General features: G+C 37.6%; 1 protein-coding gene across 2 annotated transcripts in view; it reads left to right on the top strand.

Annotated features, from left to right (window-relative positions):
* Window positions 1–4,073: 4,073 nt before the first annotated feature.
* The window catches only part of TMPRSS11A (transmembrane serine protease 11A), a 62,543-nt gene continuing 44,438 nt past the window's right edge, over window positions 4,074–22,178 (top strand). For both annotated transcript variants that reach the window (XM_002688314.6, XM_010806174.4), the window contains exons 1-3: window positions 4,074–4,283; window positions 16,760–16,881; window positions 18,730–18,848. In XM_002688314.6, the coding sequence (XP_002688360.2) occupies window positions 4,276–4,283; window positions 16,760–16,881; window positions 18,730–18,848 (249 nt within the window). In that variant the 5' untranslated portion in view covers window positions 4,074–4,275. The remainder of the gene's footprint in view (window positions 4,284–16,759; window positions 16,882–18,729; window positions 18,849–22,178) is intronic.

The following is a 22,178-nucleotide window of genomic DNA, read 5'->3' as shown; positions in this document are numbered from 1 at the left end:
GATATCAGAAACAATACCATATAGAACTATTCCAGAAAACAGAACTTTAAATCAGAAGAATTATAATAAATATTTAAAGAGATTTGTGGGTCAGATGCTTATAGATGATATCTGTGGCAATGGATTAGAAAGTATGGAAGACAAATTTCATGATATGAATTTGGCAGTAATTTCTTAGACATGACACCAAAAGAACAGGCAACAAAAGAAAACAATGGATAAACTGGACTATGTCAAAATTTAAAACTAGATGTCCATCAGCAGATGAATGGATAAGAAAGCTGTGGTACATATACACAATGGAGTATTACTCAGCCATTAAAAAGAATACATTTGAGTCAGTTCTAATGAGGTGGATGAAACTGGAGCCTATTATACAGAGTGAAGTAAGCCAGAAAGAAAAACACCAATACAGGATACTAACGCATATATATGGAATTTAGAAAGATGGTAACAATAACCCTGTGTACGAGACAGCAAAAGAGACACTGATGTATAGAACAGTTTTTTGGACTCTGTGGGAGAGGGAGAGGGTGGGAAGATTTGGGAGAATGGCATTGAAACATGTAAAATATCATGTATGAAACGAGATGCCAGTCCAGGTTCGATGCACGATACTGGATGCTTGGGGTTAGTGCACTGGGATGACCCAGAGGGATGGTATGGGGAGGGAGGAGGGAGAAGGGTTCAGGATGGGGAACACATGTATACCTGTGGTGGATTCATTTTGATATTTGGCAAAACTAATACAATTATGTAAAGTTTAAAAATAAAATAAAATTTTAAAAAAATAATATATAAAATAAAATAAAATAAAAAAACTTTTGTACATCAGTGGACACTATCAACAGAGTGAAAAGGCAACCCATGGAATGAAAGTACATATTTGAAAATCAAATAAGGGGTTAATAGCCAGAAATATCAGAGAAGGCAATGGCACCCCACTCCAGTACTCTTGCCTGAAAATCCCATGGACAGAGGAGACTGGTAGGTTGCAGTCCATGGGGTCGCTAAGAGTCAGACACGACTGAGCGACTTCACTTTCACTTTTCACTTTCATGCATTGGAGAAGGAAATGGCAACCCACTCCAGTGTTCTTGCCTGGAGAATCCCAGGGACAGGGGAGCCTGGTGGGCTGCTGTCTCTGGAGTCACAGAGTTGGACACAACTGAAGCGACTTAGCAGCAGCAGCAGCAGCAGCAGCCAGAAATATATAAAGAAACTCTATGACTCAGCAACTAAAAATCAACCAACCAAATTCAAAACTGGGCAAAAAACTTAAACAGTATTTCTCTAAATATACACAAATGGCAATAGGCATATGATGTGTTGCTTCCCTGGTAGCTCAGCTGGTAAAGAATCCGCCTGCAATGCAGGAGACCCTGGTTTGATTCCTGGATCAGGAAGATCTGGAGAAGGGATAGGCTACCCACTCCAGTTTTCTTGGGCTTCCCTGATGACTCAGTCAGTAAAGAATCCACCTGCAATGCAGGAGACCTTGGTGTGATCCCTGGGTTGGAAAGATCCCCTGGCAATCCACATCAGTATTCTCACCTGGAGAATCCCCATGGACAGAGGAGCCTGGCAGGCTGCAGTCTATGGGATCACAAAGAGTTGGACATGACTGAGCAACTAAGCACCCACACGTGTTCTCAATATCACTATCATTAGGGAAATTCAGATCAAAACCACAGTGAGATACCACTTCACATCCATCAGGATACAAAAAAAAAAAAAAACAAAACATAAAATAGCAAATGTTGGCAAAGATATGAAGAAATTAGAATACATGTTCATTATTGGTAGAATATAAAATGATATAACTGTTATGGAAGGTGGTATGACATGTCTTAGTTCTTTCTGGCTGCTATAACAAAAATAGCATGGAGTGGGTAGCTTACTAATAAACATTTGTTCCTCACAGTATGGAGGCTGGGAAGTTCAAGGTCAAAGTGCTGGCAAATCCATGACTGTTGAAAGTTTGCTTCATGGTTTTTAGACAGCCATCTTCTTGCTGTGATCTGACATGGCAGAAGAAGAAACAGAGTTCTTTGGAGTTTCTTTTATCAGGGTTCTAATCTCATTCATGATGACTCTACCCTCATGACCTCATCACCTGTGGAAGGCCCTACTTCCTTTATCATCACATGGGGGTTAGTATTTCTACATATGAATTTTGAGAAGACACAAATAGTCCATAAACAGTAGCTCCTCAAAAAATGAAACAGAGAATTTCCATATGAACAGTGATTCTATTTCTGGGTATATATCCAAAAGAAATGAAAACAAGGACTGATATTTGTATACCCATATCCATAGCATCATTATTCTCAATAACCAAAAAGTGGAAGTAACTCGTTACTCAAGTACATCAACAGATGAATAAACAAAATATGATATGTATGTATACAACGGGATATAATTACAGTTTTAAGAGGAAGGAAATCCTGACACACGCTATAATATGGATGGACCTTGAGGATGTTAAGTGAAGTAAGCCAGTCACAAAAAGACCTACTATATGATTATACTAATATGAAGTAGTTTTAAAGTCCTTAGAGTCATCAAATTAATAGAGACAGAAAATAGTATAGCGGTTGACAGAGTCTAGGGGAAGTGGGAAATTAGAAATTAGTGTATAATGGGTACAAAGTTTCAGTTTGGAAAAATGAAAAAGTTCTAGAGATGGATGATGATGATGGTTGCAGAACATGTGGGTTCAATCCCCGGTCAGGGAGTTAAGATCCCACACATTCCAGAGCCAAAAAATCAAAATGTAAAACAGAAATAATATTGTAACACATTCAATACTTAAAAATCATCCACATCAAAAAATCTTTAATAAAATAAATAAAATGGTAAATTTTGTGATCTGTATATTTTATCACATTAAAAAAGAGAGACAGGAAAGGAGGGAGCACAAAGAGAACAAAGAAATCCATGTCAAGACTAAAACAGAGATTGGAGATTTTTAGATACAAGCCAAGGAATTCCTGGAGCCACCAGGACTAGAGGAGGCAAGGAAGGGCTCCCTTAACATTTGGAGGGAGTGCAGCTCTGATGACACCTTAATTTCAGACTTCTGTCTCCTGAACTGTGAGAGATTAAATTTTTGTGTTTGCTGTAATTTGTGACAGCAGCTTCTGCAACCTAACATAATCATGTGGGAAGCAAAGTCATCAGCTAATAGAAGTGAAGGGATTTGAGTAAAGAAGAGAGGTGAAAAATTGCTGTTCAGGAGTGTGAGAAAAGGAAAGGCTGTGAACTATAAATTGACTACCTGCAGCACTAGGAGCCACTTTAGGATGACAGAAATTTAAAATTGGATCTATCAGTTTGTGTGTTTTTCTACAGGTTTGTATATCTGCATAAGTTACAGGTGTAGAATCATAAAAAGTTGGATTTATCTAAGGTTATAAGTGAGAGAGAAGTTGGCAGCATATGAAAGTGAAGTGAAGTGAAAGTCACTCAGTCGTGCCCAACTCTTTGCAACCCCAAGGACTATACAGTCCATGGAATTCTCCAGGCCAGAATACTGGAGTGGGTAGCCTTTCCTTTCTGCAGGAGATCTTCCCAACCCAGGGACTGAATCCAAGTCTCCCACATTGCAGGCCAATTCTTTACCAACTGAGCCACAAGGGAAGCCTGAGAATTCTGAAGTGGGTAGCCTATCCCTTCTCCAGTGGATCTTTCTGACCCAGGAATCAAACCATGGTCTCCTACATTGCAGGTGGATTCTTTACCAACTGAGCTATCAGGGAAGCCCCAGCATACGGAAGGAGGCAATTTTTTGTTCAACAAAAATTTAACAGCATTTCCTGAGTCATATTATAAATCTAGGCTTTAAGAATAGCTGATTGTTTTTATTGAGAGCTTTTTATGTGAAGGTTTCTTTAAGATATTTGTATACCTACCAATAATCTTCTTTAAACTCTTAATCCTAGTGCATTCCTAAGGTATTTCTCATGCAAATCCCTGTAACCAGTTTCTTCTCCCTTAATAAAATTAGTCAATATCAAAAAAAAAAGAAAGAAAGAAATATTGCTTTCTTGTTGGGACTGTGCTCTCTCTGGGCTCTTTTCTTCAAGCTGTTCTATGGGTTGAGGCTTCTCTGTTCAGACTTGTCAAACTAGTTTCATTTCAAGTGCTTGTAATTCGTTTCCTTATTTCTTCCAGCCTTAGACCTCTAATATATCTAGAGATGTCATATAGTTGATTAGAAGGTCAGATTGAGTGGGTGCACACCTTGAGATCATATTCTTCCTCCTACAGATAATGTATCGGTAAGTTCAGTTTTGTTTAGTAATGGCTTGTTTGTCTACTCTCTGTCAATGGCTAGATTCTAGGTGTATCCGGAGGACTGCCTTGAGGTGTCCTCAGAGGATTCACTCTGCACTGGATGTTGTAAGATTTCAGAAATTATTATAGCAGCTGGATTAATTATTCTTTATAGTTAAAATGAATATTTTTGTATTAAAATCATTATTAGCTTTATTTCATGTTGCCAAATTCAATAGTTGGGATTTTAGAAGAAGTTAATGAAAAAGTATATTAAGTTGTGTCCTGATTGCTTCTGATTTTGGAGGGGATGGAAGAAGGTGTTAATCTGATTTAAGAAAAGCCTCCTTTCAGCAATCTGATTAAACTTATCTTCTGTAACACTTTACCTTCACCTGCTTTTTCTTGCACCTTATAGTCAGACACTGGGAACTAATGCAGATTGGGAGGTCAAAAGCTGCCAAGACACTTACCTTTATCTGGAAATGTTAGGACTTCTTGATGAGAGAAAGAAGATGAATTAAGTTTGGGGAAAATATGTTTACTCTCTAAAATTTTTCCTATTAAATATTAAAGATAAAAGAAAACTAAATGATTTCAAGGTTTTTATTCATAGTAAGGTTTGCTTACTGGCATAACCTTTGATAAAATTAAAATAGTGGTTTTAAACATCCATGATGACAATAATATTTCACCATTGCTTATATGTATGCCATTTCCAAAACATTTTTACATATATTATTTCATTTATATGTATGTGACTATATTTCATAATAGTCAGGACAACCTTGTAAAATCAGCAGAACAGAAATCAACTACCATTTTTAAATGAGGAATCTGAGGAAAACAGATGTTAAGGGCTATGATACCAGAATCAGAGCACTGCAACCCACAAATCCTTAAGTCTGGTCTTCCTGGACTCTTGCAGCCTCTCTAGGTGGCAAGGATTCCACCTGGGGAATTTCAAAGATGAGAGCTTGACACAAGATCAGCCGCTAAGCCCAGTGAATTTCACTGGGTTTCCTTCCTCACTAATAAAATACACATTTAGATCAGTACTTTAGTGAGCAAATAGTAGCTGTCAGAGGGTCTCTGAGATCCTTAGATGGGGTCTACAATGCTTCACACAAAATTGGCACTCCACAAATATTTGTTGAACAAATTCATGAATAAACAAATGCAAATGTCTAGCATTAGTGTTTTGCTTATTTAAATTCTTTGAATTTGAAAATATATATTCCATGCCTATAGAAATCATGATATTGTAAAGCAGTAGTTCCAACCTTTCCTATTTCACATTTTCCAAAGTATTCTTTTAAAAATATCAAGTTTCATGATTATAAACACCAAAAATCCTCTTTTTTTAATGAATATGTGTTTAGAGGAATGTTTTCAGCTTAAGGGAAGTAAATTATAAGAGTAATATGGGGAATCTGTGCTATTATTTAGAACCTCCATGACAAAGGGAACAGTGAGAAACACTGAATTTTTATGGTTTCTTTAAGATAAACTCAAGGAACATTAATCCAGGATTTGGAGGAATTGCAGGAGTTGGCCAGTCAGGCTTAAAGATTGAGGCAAAGCAAATGCTTAATAATTACTATGACGCCCTATGTCTCACCTACACAAATTCTACAATACGCTCTAGAGTCGTGCTGACCATCCTTACTTCTCTACTAACAAGAAACTCAATGTGGAAACTGTGTCAAAGCATACTTGATTCATATCATCGCCATTTCTGTCTGTTAAATCTTGGACTTTTTTGGGGGGGGTTTGTGACCTTCTTCTTGACCTTTCAGAGGTAGTCCTTAGTGTTCCAACTTTGCAATGAATATCCACTTGCATTTGCTTTTAGCGATATCCTTACCCCTACTCTTTCCTATAAATTTATTAGTTGGGTGATGCATTCACTTAAAATCTCAATTATTTCTCTTATAAAAGATAAAATATCAAATGACTTCTTCATCTGAGATTTCTGTCCTTTACCCAGACAACTGGCATCTCTCTCTTCCTGGGCTTCCCTCACAGCTCAGTTGATAAAGAATCCACCTGAAATGAAGGAGACCCCAGTTCAGTTCCTGGGTTGGAAAGATCTGCTGGAGAAGGGTAGGCTACCCACTCCAGTATTCTTGGGCTTCCCTTGTAGCTCAGCTGGTAAAGGATCTGCATGCAGTGTAGGAGATCTATGTTAGATCCCTGGATTGGGAAGATCCCCTGAAAAGGGAAAGGCTACCCACTCCAGTATTCTGGCCTGGAAAATTCCATGGACTGTATAGTCCATGAGACCCCAAAGATTGGACATGACTGAGCGACTTTCTCTCTTCCTATCACTTCATAAATGCAAAAATTAGATTTCTCCTTGTCATTATCCTCATTTAGAGAAAAAGTCCTGGAAAAGTCTTTGCAAGCATTCATGTTTTACACTTTAATTTAATTTTGAACACTCATTTTAATCAGCTTGTTAATTTGCCAAGTTCTTTCTCTAATATTGGGCTTCCTTAGTGGCTCAGAGGGTAAAGCGCCTGTCCTCAGTGCGGGAGACCTAGGTTTGATCCCTGGGTTGGGAAGATCCCCTGGAGAAGGAAATAGCAACCCACTCCAGTACTCTTGCCTGGAAAATTCCATGGACTGAGGAGCCTGGTGGGCTACAGTCCATGGGGGTTACAAAGAGTCGGACACAACTGAGAGACTTCACTTCACTTTCTCTAATATACTCAAAAACTGTATCTTCAGAGTTAAAGTCAAAATAACAGGCTAAAATTTCCATGTTACTTACTGATCACTAAATTTGTATAAATTATCAATTAAATTTTACTGTCTTGTTAGATTTTAGCAAACTCATAGTGCTTGCTAGGTGCTGCATATGCACTACATTATATTAGCTCATTTAATTATCACAACAATTCTTTGATCAAGCAGTATTATTATCTCTATTTTATAGAGGAAAAAGTGACTAGCCCTACATCACAGGCTAATGAGTAGAAGAGTTGGGATTTGAACAATGTGGAGCCAGTACATGTGGGTTCAATCATGTTGCGTTAATGAAAACATGTGACTCTGTTCTACCTCTAATCTGAAATCTAAATTCAACGCCATTTATTTAGACTTTGTGCTAAACTACCACAATAAAACTCCCTGTTTTGCTTATATATGAAGGTTGAGAGAATTAAATGCCAGTCATTTAAAAAAAAAAGAAAATCCCAGTCATTTCTCAGATTAAGGCTAGAGAAATCCCCCTTACTGAAACAGGACAGGGAAATCTAGAAGGGACTCATTAGGGCTGGGTAGATAGTAGAGGAAAGACAGAGCTGCCAGGATTCAGAGCAAATCCAGCCCAGCAGGAAGATATGATAAGCAGTGAGTAACTGTCTATGCCAGGAAGAGGCAGGGGTGGGAGGATCACTCCAAGAGGATGATTACATCCATAGCGATTCCAGGAAAGGTGTTCTTAATCCCCTTTAGTTCACGTTTTCTTCTTCCAGACTCAAATGTTCAGTTTTGTTCCTTTTTGGTCAGTGCGATCATTTTTTTTTTTTTTTTTTTTGGACCCAGGGGAAGGTATTTCCCCAAATAGGTGAAGAAGTAGGGTCTTGTCTCTTCTGGTGTTCTATTTTCTTTTTCTGAGTCACCTGAATTCAGTTCAGCTTGAATCTCTTCATTATTTTCTATAGACAATCTTCTTTGGTCTGAAATCACAGTGATGTTTTATTCAATTTTGCCCCTCCTTCTTTGTCACAACCCTCACTTCATTCATAGCTGAAAATTAAATACAGAAGGAATATTAGAAGTTTTCTTTGTTTCTTCTTTTGTCGTTAACCTTCTGACAATGAAGCATTGCATGGAGTAGCTGCTGCTGCTGCTGCTGCTAAGTCACTTCAGTCGTGTCCAACTCTGTGCGACTCCAGAGACGGCAGCTCACCAGGCTCCTCCGTCCCTGGGATTCTCCAGGCAAGAACACTGGAGTGGGTTGCCATTTCCTTCTTCAATGCAGGAAAGTGAAAAGTGAAAGTGAAGTCGCTCAGTCATGTCCAACTCTTAGCAACCCCATGGACTGCAGCCTCCCAGGCTCCTCCGTTCATGCGATTTTCCAGGCAAGAGTACTGGAGGCGTGGAATAGCACATTGGTGTAAATACATCTGTTGTTGTTGTTTAGTCTCTAAGTCATGTCTGACTCTTTTGCAACCTCATGGACTGTAGCCTGCCAGGCTCCTCTGTCCATGGGATTTGTTAGGCAAGAATACTGGAGTGTGCAGCCATTCCTTTCTCCAGAGGATCTTTCTGACTCAGGGATCAAAACCAGGTCTCAAGCATTACAGACAGATTCTTCAGCATCTGAGCCCAGATAAGCCCAAATGTGATTATTAATTCTCCTCATACATACCTGCTTTTACAGCCTTCTTTCATTCCTCTTCCTCCCCTCTAGATGACCTCTGCTACTGTCTAGAGAAAGAAAAGCCAATATTATACTATAATATAGTTTGAGAGTTCTATACCGACTATACTCTGAGAGTTCACAAGCATTTAAAGTCAGTAGAAAGGAAGAAGATGTGCCAAGCAAAAACAAATTCAAGGCTTAACCACAAAGGAGATGGGTCGTTCCTCTGACCAGTAAAACACCCTCTGCCTTCACTTTATAAAAACTTCACAACACTTCATAGAAAGTGTTGATTTTATCCTCCAAACATTCTTGTCAGACTCCTCCTCAAAAAGTTGGGCCAGAGGTAGGTACTATCTCTGCAACTGGCTGCATGAGTTGAGCAAACCGTTCACCTATAAAATGAAGATAAATAATTCTACTAACAAGAGCATTTGGAGGATAAAATCAACACCTTCTATGAAGACAGCAGTTGCCAAATAGTAGCGCTTGATCTTATCACCTTTAGTACTAAGTGTCATTCTAAAATAGTCACAGAGTACCAGACAGATACTCACATATCAGGGCCTATTCGGTCACCATGAAGGGTTGCTTTTCTGTAACAAATGACTGAGTTCAGCTGCTCAAAGGGAATGATGATTTTTATTGATGGAAGGAGAGTTTGGCACTTTGGTTTATAAGAATGTTCCTCCAGGGATGGGTGCCAGGCTAGGAAAAGAAGAGCAAAGTTTTCTATACTAATTGGCTCCCAGGAATTCAATGCATTTAGCACGTTTGACAATTATGTTATGAGTTAAGTAGACTATAGTTTGGCCTGGGAAGCTAACCAATAATCAAAAGGTTAGCAATAATAAACCTTTTCAAATCATTTAGTGTATCTTAAACCTCAGAAAATTGTCTCTATGAAGATTTATGGGAATATTGCTGCTGCTGCTGCTGCTGCTAAGTCGCTTCAGTCGTGCCCGACTCTATGCGACTCCATAGACAGCAGCCCACCAGGCTCTTCTGTCCATGGGATTCTCCAGGCAAGAACACTGGGGTGGGTTGCCATTTCCTTCTCCAATGCATGCATGCATGCTAAGTCGCTTCAGTCGTGTCCGACTCTGTGCGACCCTATGGACAGCAGCCCACCAGGCCCCTCTGTCCATGGGAATATTACCTGCCTGTAAATTGGCACTTGTATAATGATCACATGTATCTAGATTTGTATAATGATAACATGCAACTACAAGAAAGCAGAAAACTAATGCTAAAAAGTAAAGATTTAGAGCTTGTAGATAAAATGACAAAGGGCATGTAGTTGACTATGGAGTAAACCAAAGTGACTGCCTTCAGGGGAGGTCTTTTTAGGAAGGGAAAAGTGAAAGTGAAGTTGCTCAGTTGTGTCCGACTCTTTGCGACCCCATGGACTGTAGCCTACCTAATTCCACCATCCATGGGATTTTCCTGGCAAGAATACTGGAGTGGGTTGCCATTTCCTTGAGGAGGATCTTAATGGAGGAGGGGATCCATGATGTCTTTTGCTAACTCAAGTCAACTTTGAACTCACATATTTAAAAGTCATCAGCTTAGAGTTTGGTTACTGAGAAAATGAATATCCCAACTCTGATCATTAACAATTCACTCTGCTTTGTATATTCTTCAAGGTGTATATCCTTCAGTCTTCAGATTTGCAGAAAGCAAAGTTACAAAATTATTCATATTATCACCATGTTTTTATTGATAACATCTTTGGAAAAATCATACCATAAATAAACTCTTTTAAACAATGAATAATCAAACTTAATGAAGGTAATGGATAAACTGGATTTCACACAGATTATAGGTTACATTAGTCTAAATAAATGTCTTCTGTACTTGTGCTTTCTTTAAAGGAATGCAACGTGCTAATTAGGTCATGACTAGGGATTACTTTCAGCTCTTTTCCTACTTTATTAGAGTTCACTTTGTATTCTCCCAAGTTGTTACTTGAATAAAATAGTCTTATAATTGTATCATTAAAATAGAATTCCCTTTTAATAGTCTTCTCCCAACTCCACAAAAATTACAGAATATTTTATATCTCACTAAGGCTGCAGATTTCTGCCCCTTTTTATGAAAGTTACATTTTCCATTGCAAAAAAAAAATTCTAAGATCCTCCAAGATTCCCATATGTCTGTGTATGCATTCTTTCACATTTAAACACTAACCTAGGTGCTGTTGTGAGAGGATTTTGTAGATATAAGGAAGATCTTAAATCACTTTTTTTTGGTAATATTTATTTGACTACATCTGGTCTTAGGTGGTTGTGGCATGCAGGATTTTCATAGCGTCATTCAGGATTTTTCCTTTGCAGTGGATGGACTCTCTGGTTGTCGCATGTGTGCTCCAGAGCACACCAGTTCAGTAGTTGAGACACACAGTCCTAGTTGCTTTGTGGTATGTGGGATCTTAGTCTTCCAGCCAGGGATTGAACCCACATTCCTTGCATCGCAAGGTGAATTCTTAACCACTGGACCACCAGGGAATTCCCAATCAGTTGACTTTTAAATGGAGAGATGACAATTAGTAAACCTAACCTAATCAGATGACACCTTTGAAAAGAACAAGACTCTACCTAGAAAAAGATTCAGAATGTGAGAGATTTGATGGGAGGAAGATTCCCCATAGCTGGCTTTGAAGATGGAGCGGGCTACATGACAAAAACGTGGGTAACCTCTATGAGCCAAGAGAGGCCTCTGACTATACAGTCAGCAAGGGAATAGGAATCCTGGTTCAGTGTCAAGGAACTGAGCTCTGCCTAAAACCTAAGTGAGCTTGGAGGAGGGTCACAAATGTTAGATGAGACTGCAGTACCAAACAACAGCTTGATTTCACCTTCATGAGATCCTGAGCAGAGAACTCAGCCATGCCATGTACTGAACTGTGAGTGAATAAGTGACTGTTGTTTTAAGTTGCTAACTTTACGGTAATTGTTACAGCAACAGAAAATTAATACACCAGTGTTTGTTTAATGGGTGCAGGTAAAAAAACATGCTTAAGCATCTCTACTTACAAACAGGCTAGATTCCAAAAGGCTTTATGAAATATATTTCTTTTCAAATCTGAAATGATATCATGCAAACCACTAGCAGAACCTCTTCATAATGGGTGGTTGATGATGTATATTTGCTTTCATGCATTTCTTGTTCATATTCATCAAAGTCGATATTGAGTTGAAGTTTATTCATATAGGATTAAGTAGCTATGGCTTTAACCTATGAATCCTGCAACTTTTGCAGTTTGGCATTGTGCACCTAATACATAGCCCAAAGGTTTTCTGAAAAAGGAGACATGCTCTAGATGATAATGTATCACCCCTGTCTGTTGGCTACCATTTGCCCCTCACTGTTCACAGCTCCTTGTACGGGACTTGTGGACGTGACTGCCAGGGCACTTGAAGAAGCATGTCAATGAGTGTTGAACATTTTCCTGCCTACTGTCTCATAGTCTGTAATAGTGTGAGTCTGCATAACTCTTGATGGCAGGGATGCGATCTTGCTGTGTCTACTTTCTCCATTTGTATTACTCAGAGGAACTATGTCATGATGGGAAGATAAACTTGAAAGTTTTTGAATCTCCTTGAGATCTAGCCTTTCTCTTTGGCCTATTTTTAGTCTTGAATGAAGATACACTGATAAGATTCTCTAGGAAAATAAATGATCATATATGATCATAAATGAAGAATGAACTGACTCTTTGTGACCTTCTCCAGGGGATCTTCCCCATTCGGGGATCAAACCTGGGTCTCCTGCATTGCAGGCAGATTCTTTACCATCTGATCCACTGGGGAAGTCTGATATGATTACATATATAATAATAATCTAGTTAAGCATTAAATGTAATCAGCATGGTGGGGGGGGGGGGGTTGTTACTCTGGCACTGAGAAAAAAATAGTGTCCCTGAAGTTAGAAGACATGAGTTTGAGATGATTGCTAGTTCTTCTATATTGAAGAAGTCACTTAATCATCTGTAGGCCTCAGCTTCCTTAACTGGAAAATGTGCTGCATTGTACTAAATAGTCTATAAGTTCATCCTTCATTTCTGAATTTAGATTTTATCCTTCATTTCTGAATTTAGATTTTAAGTCAATTAAGAGGCTAAGTAATTTAATATCTCATGAAGCTTCTATCTGTTGCTTTTATGTTCTGGCATCTTAGCTCTTGTGGAAAGAGCTTTCCACAGAGAATTGTCTAGATTCTTTTTAATCAGTCAAATGTGCATTGTCAGTATTTTCCATAACCAACAGAATTCAGGTCTCTCAAATTCTACTAGATTTATTGGCTAAATGTAATTTTTATGCCCTAACTATCACCTTAACTATTTAGATCCAAATAGTTTGTATAAAGCTGGCATTTATATATGAAAATATTTTAAAAGACTTCCTGTAAATCAATTAATATTTGTTTAAAAGTCTATTAGAGTGGCCTTCCTTGGTGGCTCAATGGTAAAGAGTCTGCTTGCAATGCTGGAGACTCGAGTTTGATCACTAGGTTGGGAAGATCCCCTGAAGAAGGAAATGGCAACCCACTCCAGTATTCTTGCCTGGAAAATCCCAAGGACAGAGGAGCTGGCTGGACACAGTCCATGGGGTTGCAAAGAGTTGGATATGGCTTAGTGATTAAACAACATCTACTACTTAGAGTAAATCAATGCACTAAATTTTGTAAAACATGAAAAATAGCTTCTGCCCCCAAAGAATTTAGGTTATCAATACACACACACACACAAACGATAAATTCTAATGAAAGGGATAAATTGACTACAATGGCAAATGGCAGAGAAGGAACACTAGAAAATGAGTTACATGTCCTTTCAAGACTCTTGACTCTAACAAATACCATATCCTCTCTCTCAGCCTCACTTAATTCATATGTAAGGCTGATGTAATACCTGCCTGATTCTCATGGATTTATAAAATTTTCACTTTGTACTAGATATGTTATTAGATCTTAATAATAAAAAAAAATGAATAAGACTAGTTTAACTCATTGAGGAAAGTGTTAGCTACTCTGCAACTAACACACAGAAAGTGTATCTGACTCTGCAACCCCACTGACTGTAGCCCACCAGACTCCTCTGTCCATGGAATTCCCCAGGCAAGAATATTGGAGTGGATAGTCATTCCCTTCTCCAGGAGATCTTCCCCACCCAGGGATCAAACCTGGGTTTCCTGCATTGCAGGCAAATTCTTTTCTTTTTTTTTTTTTAATATATTTTATTTTATTTTTTAACTTTACAATATTGTATTGGTTTTGCCATATATCAACATGAATCTGCCACAGGTATACACGTGTTTCCCATCCTGAACCCCCCTCTCTCCTCCCTTCCCCTACTATCCCTCTGGGTCGTCCCAGTGCACCAGCCCCAAGCATCCAGTATCGTGCATCGAACCTGGACTGGTGACTCATTTCATATGTGATATTATACAGGTTTCAATGCCATTCTCCCAAATCATCCCACCCTCTCCCTCTCCCACAGAGTCCAAAAGACTGTTCTATACATCTGTGTCTCTTTTGCTGTCTCGTATACAGGGTTATTGTTAGCATCTTTCTAAATTCCATATATATGCATTAGTATACTGTATTGGTATTTTTCTCTCTGGCTTAGTTCACTCTGTATAATAGGCTCCAGTTTCATCCACCTCATTAGAACTGATTCAAATGTATTCTTTTTAATGGCTGAGTAATACTCCATTGTGTATATGTACCACTGCTTTCTTATCCATTCATCTGCTGATGGACATCTAGGTTGCTTCCATGTCCTGGCTATTATAAACAGTGCTGCGATGAACATTGGGGTACACGTGTCTCTTTCCCTTCTGGTTTCCTCAGTGTGTATGCCCAGCAGTGGGATTGCTGGATCATAAGGCAGTTCTATTTCCAGTTTTTTAAGGAATCTCCACACTGTTCTCCATAGTGGCCATACTAGTTTGCATTCCCACCAACAGTGTAAGAGGGTTCCCTTTTCTCCACACCCTTTCCAGCATTTAATGCTTGTAGACTTTTGGATCACAGGCAGGCAGATTCTTTACCATCCGAGCCACCAAGGAAGCCCAATACATTTAGGAGTTCACAGGTAAGTATAGGTTAATATACATGAAAATAAAGTTAATACAATGTGATTAGCACTATTCTTGAGCATATCTAGAGGAATAGCAAAGGTTTACTTTTTTCCTCCTAAACTGTGGTAATTTCCTCTAATCCAGAGGTGATGCAATATAAAATACACAGTATCACTTTCGAAATATTTTGCCAAATGAATTTAAATCTAATCAAGTATTTTAGATCTAAATTTAAATTCATAAGAAATGACAAATTAAATGAGATCAGAGATCACACGAAAACATTCATACAAGTTCAGAAGCTGGTCATTCTAAAGGAAAATTGGCTTGATCTCTTCAACAAGTCAATGTCATTAAAAATTAAAAACTGATCAATACTCAAATATTAAAAAAGACTTAAAGGACATAACAACCATGCTACTATGAGGTCCTTGATTTGTACAAAACATTTCTAAATATAATAGGGACAAAAAAGGAAACCTGACAATGGATTTGGTAAAAAATCATGGTTTCCTATTTTACATTAAAATACAGAAGAAAAAAATGAATAAAGCCATTATAGCAAAATGTTAATAACTGATAAAATGATGTGATGAATATAGGGATGTTCTAGTATAATATTTTTTCTAAATTTCTGTATCTGAAAATTTTTGTAATAGTTAAACACGAAGGATAAAAAAGATAAAACAATAGATTTGAAATCACTTTGTAAACTTTAAAACTATAGATAGATAAAGAGATTTTTAAAAAGACTATTGGAGAAAGAAGGAATAGTTCTTTCTCAAGCACAGGTACTACTTTGTACCACATGCTAAGACTGGCCACCACAGCAATCCATCCAGTGCCCCTAGAAATAGAAGCTAGGAGCACTAGCATGGATTCTCAGATCCTGATCTTCTTAATACCTCCCTTAATGTCAATGTGACCTTGAAAAGTGCTCAGTCACTCAGTCGTGTCCAACTCTTTGCAACCTCATGAATCACAGCACGCCAGACCTCCCTGTTCATCACCAACTCCCGGAGTTCACTCAGACTCACGTCCATCAAGTCAATGATGCCATCCAGCCATCTCATCCTCTGTCGTCCCCTTCTCCTCCTGCCCCCAATCCCTCCCAGCATCAGAGTCTTTTACAATGAGTCAACTCTTCGCATGAGGTGGCCAAAGTATTGGAGTTTCAGCTTCAGCATCATTCCCTCCAAAGGAATCCCAGGGCTGATCTCCTTCAGAATGGACTGGTTGGATCTCCTTGCAGTCCAAGGGACTCTCAAGAGTCTTCTCCAACACCACAGTTCAAAAGCATCAATTCTTTGGCACTTAGCTTTCTTCACAGTCCAACTCTCACATCCATACGTGACCACTGGAAAAACCATACCCTTGACTAGAGAGACCTTTGTTGGCAAAGTCATGTCTCTGCTTTTCAATATGCTATCTAGGTTGGTCATAACTTTTCTTACAAGGAGTAAGCGTCTTTTAATTTCATGGCTGCAGTCACCATCTGCAGTGATTTTGGAGCCCCCCAAAATTAAGTCTGACACTGTTTCCACTGTTTCCCCATCTATTTCCCATGAAGTGATGGGACCAGATGCTATGATCTTCGTTTTCTGAATGCTGAGTTTTAAGCCAACTTTTTCACTCTCCTCTTTCACCTTCATCAAGAGGCTTTTAGTTCCTCTTCACTTTCTGCCATAAGGATGGTGTCATCTGCATATCTGAGGTTATTGATATTTCTCCCAGCAATCTTGATTCCAGCTTGTGCTTTTTCCAGCCCAGTGTTTCTCATGATGTACTATGCATATAAGTTAAATAAGCAGGGTGACAATATACAGCCTTGACGTACTCCTTTTCCTATGTGGAACCAATCTGTTGTTCCATGTCTTGTTCTAACTGTTGCTTCCTGACCTGCATACAAATTTCTCAAGAGGCAGGTCAGGTAGGCTAAAGCAATATATGCTTATCCAAGGACAACCAGAAAGCCTGTAACCATTGCAACATGAGAGTAACTGGTGAGTTTTCCTTTTTGCAGAGCAGCAGTATTTGATACTGGAAGCAGAGGTTTGAAACCATGGATGATTGCCCTTCTCATTGTATTGTTACTGACAGTGGTGGCTGTGGCTATCGGTCTTCTGGTTCACTTCCTTGTCTCTGGTAGGTAAAATTATGGATTTCGCTCAGTTTGATTCATTTTTTCAGTAAAGCTTTGTTTTTACATATGTAAATTTAATTCTATCCAAAAATAATGTACTTTCCCTAGTAAATGTCCACATTTTGAATTGTTTAATTTATTCAATCATTTCATCACCTATTGTCTAGTATGTCCAAGTATTTTTCAGGGCACCAAGAAATAGCATTAAGCAAAGTAGATAAATTTCTCACCTCCTTGGAGGTCACAATCTAGTATTCTTTTGAGAGTCTACACAAAAGATCAAAATATTAATTGTTTAAAATTTACCAATAATCATAATAAACTCTAATCATTCATGTATATGCAAGTGAAAATTTTTGATGAATTATTGATTAAAATTGGCTTTTTTATTCAGCATTTTCTATTAGCATTTCTAGAGGAAAAAAAATACATGTCCAATGAGATAATGAATTTTGAAGCAACTAATAAACTACAAGTATGATGTAATATGATTACTTATTTTTACAGAAAAAAATTTACTCTTTCAAAAAGAATATTCAGGGATTATTTTTCTATTACCTGATATATTTATAATTCCACAAAAATTCATTTCAGAATTCTCTTTATATTTCATTACTCTGCAGAATGCAAAACATTTTGGATAAATGCCCACAATGTCAATCTCACACAGATGTATGTGATAAAAACAACTAGTTTTTACTGGAATGGACTTATCTGTTGTCATCTTCCCCAGACGTGGTGGAACAGTGAAGATTCTTTTAGGCACTTTACAGGGCTTCTAAAAACATAGTTCTGGGCCCCATATAATATCTATAGTTTACACCAATGGCAAAAGATTCTCAGGTCAGTTTATTTAACACATAGAAGCCCCTTTACTATGAGTATAATGTTCAATTATAATATGGACCATATAGATTAGCTATTGGAGGGGCCAATAAAATTGCTACTGAGTCCAGAGATGTCCCTCTGAGACAGACCATCCTGAGGTTCCCTTTCTTAACTAGATCCATGGCTTCCTAAGGAGAGAAGTAGTTCTGTGGTTGCTCCATTCTCTATCTTTAACTCTGTAGATTTCTTGCCCACTAGTACCATACTCCTAAGATTATCACATTCCTCAGGAGTCTTCACTGCTCTGTTTTCTTACGTTTCCTGAGAGACAAGCAGAAATCTGATTGATTCATTCCTATTACACACTGTTCTCACCTCCAGGCTCAGACAATCTTTTCCTTGCCTTTCTTTTCATATCTTTCTTAGTGTCCCTGGTTCTTCCACTACAAATCAAAATTTACAAAAATACTTATTTACCTCTCCTTTCAGTAGGGTATAAGGTGGTATACATTTCACCTCAGCAAGAAGCAATATAGTAATTAAATATGCCACCTCTACAGCTACACTTGTCTGGGTTTAAACTTGGATAGCCACTCACTAGTTGTATAGCTCAGAGCAAGATATTCAATGTCTCATGCCTCACTTTCTTCATCTGTAAAATGAAGGTGATGCCAATCTTAGATTTGGTGATTGAACAACAACAACTATTATTAACATAGAGCATTAATCATTATTTTTATTGTATTTACTATTAAACTAAAGTATGATGTATGGCAAAACCAATACAATATTGTAAAGTAATTGGCCTCCAATTAAAATAAATAAATTTAAATTAAAAAAATAAATAAATAAAACCAGTCCAAAAAAAAAAGAAAAGAAAGTCTGGACTAAAACCTGCTGAAAAAAAAAAAAATCTCAGATATATATTCAAGACTTCATATTGGCCCTATCATAGTTGAGCCTTAGATCCCAAAATCTTTCCTCAAAACCTCTTAATTTCATGACTTTTCTTTTCATCACAGACCAGAAAATGGAGTATTATCATGCCACTTTTAAAATTTCAGATCTACGAGGCAACGGTAATTCTAGACAAAACAGCCCATATCGGTTTATGGAATTACGGGAGATTAGTGAAAACCTGGTAAGTCAGATAAAATTCTATCACAAAATAATGCAGGTGGAAGGAATTTTTGTTAGCTGTTTCCCCTACTATTTCTTAAAACATGATTTTAAGACCACTTGCAGCATTATCGTCTTGTAGATTCCAAGGCCCCACTCCAGACCCTCTGAGTCGGTGTCTGATAGGATGGATGGGTGGGGATAGGGGACTAAGGGGATCTACAATCTGGCAAATTGGTGATTCTGATAAATCACTCTTTATAGAACTCAACCACCTCACTTAAAAGTGAGAGAACAGAAGCCAAGGTATCCCATTCCATCACTCCTCCATTCTACCACAATATTACCCAAATGAAAAGCTTAATCATACCAGAAGTGGTTATATGTAAAACCACATGCTTTTTTTAGACCACATTTAAAGATTTAAACTATTTTTTAAGAATGAAAAAAGGAAAGAGGATTATAAATGTTCATTTTATCTCATAAACATGCTAATTAAGATAGAAATCATAGACATATTGTGAAATACTGAAATGTAATGCCAACAACTTTGTTAAAATTGAAATACAGGACAGCCTTTACATCCCCCCAAAAGTAACCTCATTCGCGTAATAGCTCTGCTCATGATGTGTGTGAACCCTTACTCAAAAACTAAGGTCAAGTTAACTTCCTTGACAAGGAGCCACAGAGCATAGAGTTATTTTAAAAGAGTGGAAATGTCACGTATATTGGTTTGTTTTAGTCAAAGAATCTTTTTTTATTCAAGACATTTCCTTTCTTTCTCAAACCAATTTCATTTTTTTATATCACTATTTGATCTTTGTCCATGTGGATACCCAGTTGCAACATATTTACAGTAATATTACTGATGCAGTTTATAAGTTATATTTTCAATTCTCATTAAGTTATTCACATATGTTCTATCTTGCAGTCTCATTTCCCCAAATCAATAATTACATTTATAGATTGATATATACCCTCCATTCTTCTATATTCAGAGTACCTTAAAAATTAGCTTTAGCAATCATTTCTTGAGGAATGCCAGAAAAAACTTGGTTATATTACCCCAGTACCCCTTTTCTTCTTCTGACCCTGAGTGACTCCACAAAACCTCCTCAATGTGAAAGTACTAATAATTAATTAATCTTAGTTAAAAACACACAAAATTTCTTTGAACATTGAGAAATATTTATAATTTATCAGGAAAATTTTAAATTTATGTTTTACAGCCAACATTGTTGGTGTTGCTTTAGGCTGACATTGTTTCTACTGAAGTAAATGGAGAGGAATGCAGTAGATCTTTTCAAAGAAAGTGAAAGAAATGCACTTATAGAGTTTCATCTATAAGTGTTAGAAAGTGGACTTTGAAGCTTCAGTAAAGCATACATTTGTAGATGTGAAAGAACTTCAGATACAAATGTTAGGTGATAACACATTACCATCATGAGAGCATGCAAGTCCCTTATCTAGTTGTTGGGTTTTTTTTTTTTTTTTGAGTTTGCGTGTGTGTTCAGTCAAGTCTGACTCTGCAGCCCCATGGACTGTGGCCCTCCAGGTTCCTCTGTCCATGGGATTTTCCAGGCAAGCATTTCCTTCCCAGGTGATCTTCCCGACCTCAAGGTTGAACTCACGTCTCCTGCGTCTCCTGTAGTAGGAAGCCCTCCTTCTCCAGTTGCTACTATTTATTTATTCTCCTTTATTCTCATTCACCTCCCCTTGCAGGCAACCATAATATATTTCACATATATTCTTTTGTTTGTAATAGTTCTTACAAAAGTACAGTTTTTGTTTTGTGTATAGCTCATGTTCTTACTTTATTCTTTGTGTTATAAATTCCTTGTTTTAGTCAGTTTGGACTGCTATTAAAAAGCACCATAGTTTGAGTGGCTTACAAACAACAGAAATTTATTTCTCACAGTAATGGAGGCTGTGAGAAGACTGAAGTCCGGACACTAACATGCTCAGGTACTGGAAAGGACTATCTTGCAGATTGCAGACTTCAGACTTCTTGGTATATCCTTACATGGTGGAGAGCAGGGAGGCTAGAGGTCTCTGGGATATCTTCTAAAAGGCACTAATCCAACTCATGACCTAATCACCTCCTAAAGGCCCCACGTCCTATGAAAGTGTTAGTTGCTCAGTCATGTCCAACTCTATGTGACCCCATGAATTGTAGCCTACCAGGCTCCTCTGTTCATGGCATTCTCCAGACAAGAATGCTAGAGTGGGTTGCCATTCCCTTCTCCAGGGGATCTTTCTGACCCAGGGATCGAATCCTGGTTTTCTGCATTTCAGGCTGACTCTTTACTATCTGAATCACCAGAGAGAAAGCCAACTCCTGTACATGGTCTTTATTATGTTAAGTTTCCTCTATGCCCACTATCTGGAGAGGTTTTTTGTTTTTTGGTTTTTTTTTTTAATATGCTATCTAGGTTGGTCATAGCTTTTCTTCCAAGGAACAAACATCTTTTAATTTCATGGCTGCATGAAATAATGGTGTATGATCCTTTTAATATATTCTTAGATTCAAGTTGCTAGCATTTTGTTGAGGATTTCTGTATCTATATTCATCAGTGATGATAGTCTGTAATTTTTTTTTTTTAATTTATCTTTGGTTCTGGTATCAGGATGATGCTAGTCTCAAAGAATGAGTTTGGGAGTATTCATTCTTCTGCAAATTTTGGAATAGTTTCAGAAGAAAAAGTGTTAAATCTTCTCTAAACATTTGATAAAATTCAACAATGAAGTCATCTGGTCCTGGACTTTGTTTGTTGAGAGTTTTTTAATCATAGTTTCAATTTCAGTACTTGTGATTAGTCTGTTCATATTTTCTTTTTCTTTCTGGTTTAGTCTTATAAAGCTGTACCTTTCTCAGTATTTGTCCATTTCTTCTAGGTTGTCCATTTTATTGGCATATAGTTGCTTGTAGTAGTCTCTTTATGATCCTTTGTATTTCTGTGTCTGTGTAACTTCTTTTATATTTCTAGTTTTATTGATTTAAACCCTCTCCTTTTTTGTCTTGAAAAGTCTGGCTAAAGGTTAATCAGTTACTTCTGTCTTTTCAAAGGGCAAGCTTTTAGTTTCATTGATCTTTTCTGTTTTCTTCTTCTCTATTTATTTCTACTCTGATTTTTATGATTTCTTTCCTTCTACTGACTTTGGGTTTTGCTTATTCTTCTTTCTCCAGTTGCCTTGGTGTAGAGTTAGGTTGTTTGAGATTCTTATTTCCTGAGGTAATATTGTATTGAACTTCCCCAATATGTTTAGGAATATATTGTTTAGCCTCCATGTGTTTGTAATACTTAGTTTTTTTTCTTATGTGTATGCTAAGTCACTTCAGTCATGTCTGACT

The sequence above is a fragment of the Bos taurus genome, chromosome 6 (genome assembly GCF_002263795.3).
Source record: "Bos taurus isolate L1 Dominette 01449 registration number 42190680 breed Hereford chromosome 6, ARS-UCD2.0, whole genome shotgun sequence".
NCBI classification, from domain to species: Eukaryota; Metazoa; Chordata; class Mammalia; order Artiodactyla; family Bovidae; genus Bos; species Bos taurus.
The sequence above is the reverse complement of the archived record's forward strand: the minus strand, read 5'-3'. Positions and strand labels throughout refer to the sequence as shown.